The sequence below is a fragment of the Monomorium pharaonis genome, unplaced genomic scaffold (assembly GCF_013373865.1).
Source record: "Monomorium pharaonis isolate MP-MQ-018 unplaced genomic scaffold, ASM1337386v2 scaffold_559, whole genome shotgun sequence".
Classification (NCBI taxonomy): Eukaryota; Metazoa; Arthropoda; class Insecta; order Hymenoptera; family Formicidae; genus Monomorium; species Monomorium pharaonis.
The window spans coordinates 1-2,720 of NW_023415867.1; the positions used below are offsets into that span (position 1 = coordinate 1).

The 2,720-nt window shown below is 46.1% G+C and overlaps 1 protein-coding gene across 1 annotated transcript; it reads right to left on the reverse strand.

The window, feature by feature from the left end:
* Nucleotides 1–75: 75 nt before the first annotated feature.
* LOC118648637 lies at nt 76–2,433 on the reverse strand. Its single transcript, XM_036294988.1, has one exon. The coding sequence runs from the start codon at nt 2,431–2,433 to the stop codon at nt 76–78; it is 2,358 nt and encodes a 785-aa protein (XP_036150881.1).
* Nucleotides 2,434–2,720: the final 287 nt, after the last annotated feature.

The following is a 2,720-nucleotide window of genomic DNA, read 5'->3' on the forward strand; positions in this document are numbered from 1 at the left end:
CATTTCGGAAAACGTGTACACCTCGTGCAGCCTGGATCGCACGCTCGACTGACGACGCGTCATTTCTATATCGTTTCATAGGCATCGCGTGAAATCGTCGAACGTAATCGTTCTCTCCACCACATTTTTCTTCACACCCTTAATTTTCTTCGTGTTCCTCCCCCCCAAAACTCTCGTGGCGTACATCTTCGCCCTCAAACCCACAAATTCCGTCATAATAGCGCCGCAGTTCTCGTCCTTCATCAAACCCGGTACACTCTTATTCACCAACGGCATGGCGTACGGATTATTTTCCGGAAAGTTGCTCGTGTCGAATCGATCGATAAAACGTTTCATATCCTCGTACGCATCGTAACATTCGATGAAATATATCAAGCTGTCCGTGTCCGTATACATGATTTTACACTTGTCTCGATACAAGGGCAACATATAATCGTAATGAAATTCGTATAAGCGCGTTTTGGCTATTTCTAAAATAGCCATGCCAACGTACAACGGTTTGTTCATGGTCACTTCTAAGCGACGCAATTCAATAGCCATCAGATCCTCAGCGAAGATGCTTCTACTGTGAAAGTTCGGTTTGGCGATTAGCGCCTCCGCTCCGTGTCTACCATCCCAGCTCGTCACGAGACGCACGTCCACGCGATCGCGCACATTTTCCATTGTCTTTCCGAAAACCGCGTTATTCATCAGCTTATACATATTTCTCTCGAACTCGTTTGTCGCCCCAATCCTAAATCTCGTATTCAATTCTATATAACCGCGCAGCCATGGAAATTGCGCGAATCGTAACACGCGATGAATTCTCGTTAAGCGCAATCCGTGTCGCAGACATTGTTGTAGGTTGCGATAATGTATGACATAATGCGACTTATCGTGAAGCGTGGCCAGAAGCTTGACGTTCCGCCTATCGGGAGGCGTGGCGCGCAAGGGACAAAATGGAAGATCCGCGTGAGCGTCGTGCAGCTCGTGCGGATACGCGAGATCTACCTCGAGAATGTAACCGAAATAAGAATCCGCGGAAACCGACATTACGTCGAAATTGGCGATATCGTCGAGCCACTGGAAACACGAGTATGGTAACGGTTGGCACATCGCCCAACCGTACAAATTATTTACGTCGTAATACATGAGAAACGACGACGGTTGCGACGAATCGTAACACGGTAGATATCTGTTATTAGCACGCGCATATCTATTCGAACACTGACTAAGACCGCCGCGCACGCCACGCTCCACGAACAACACCATGTCGATATCGGTCAGAAGTTCGAAACGAACACCCGTGTATTTCAACATCGCGTCCCACGTATAACCGGGTAACGTGTAATAATGAGCCGGATCCAAACCGTAACTCTCTATGCTGTTTTCGCGAAACTTTTCAAAGACATCCGCCAGTAGTAGCACGTCCGTTTTCAAATACAGATCGCTGTATTCGCCTAGATTTCGAATATTAAACCGTTCCCAAACCATTACGGCGTGCTTGTGATCGTCTTCGGACACCTCCTCTCCGGTTAACGAGCTGTAAAAAGCCTCCCGCGACGGTAACTCCGTGTCGTTCAACCTATCGACGCTGTCGAGGTATTCGTACGGAAACACGCCTTTGCGCGTGAGCAATTCAAAATCCTCGTCATCCAAATCGGAAAACATCGATCGCGTTATCCGCAAGTCGTCGCGATCTAGGTACGACACCAATTTGCCGAGATTTTCATTTAAAAATTTATACGAATCCACGAATCGTAATTTTACGCAGTTATGCCATTTCTTCTCTCTCGTAGAACTTACATTCTTCGTGAAAGAAATATACGTCTCTTTGTTTAACGGTAACAGATCAACTCTACCCTCGTATTCATTTGCGATTTCTTTAATTATAAAATGCGCGTCGTATCCAGATAAATTGTGAAAGAACACCGGAATCACAAAGGAATTGTGGTAATTTAAATTACAATACGAATGCGCCGCACCTCTATAACGTCCGGTGATATGACAATGATCGCGCACACGTACATCCGTCGTCAGGAATATTTTGCCACATATGTGACAAAACGTCGAGTCCGAAAAATCACGCGTCTCCTCTCTCGTCAGCTCCATCATAGGGGCGACCGCGCCAAGGGTATCTTTCGCGCGATGCGCTAGAGAATTCAATTCTTTCGCGAACCACGAAACGCAGTCCTGACCGCGATGCGATATATAAATCGATGACGATTCATCGCCTAACGCGCACCTGACATAATAACCGACGCTAAACGCTCTGTGACGTTGATAACCGAATCCATTTTCCGTTGTCATAAAACCTTCCCCCTCGTCCTTCTTTTCCAAAAGACATTCCAAATCCGCGTATACCACGTACGGGAGTCGCTCCTTTCGATCGTAGTTGCGAAACGAAAGCCATTTATCCTCCTCTTTGGGAAGAACAATCGCGCACTCGTTCATCCTTTCGCAGTCCACGGTATGCTCGGATAATTTCTCGATCGAATAAAAATAATGCAGACATCTGAAATTGCAATTGGTTGTTAATTATTACAGGTAAACTAGAAGAAAATAACAATGCACCTACCGATCGCATATGAACTTTTTGGTTTTGGTCTTGTTTATCTCGTTCGAGAGCAATCGCGAGAGCTGGCTTATCCAAACGTAATGACCCACCGTATCGTTGCGTCGTGCATCCAATATGTATAACAGGTTTACGTGAACGTTTCTCTTGTTAGCCGTAAGACGTA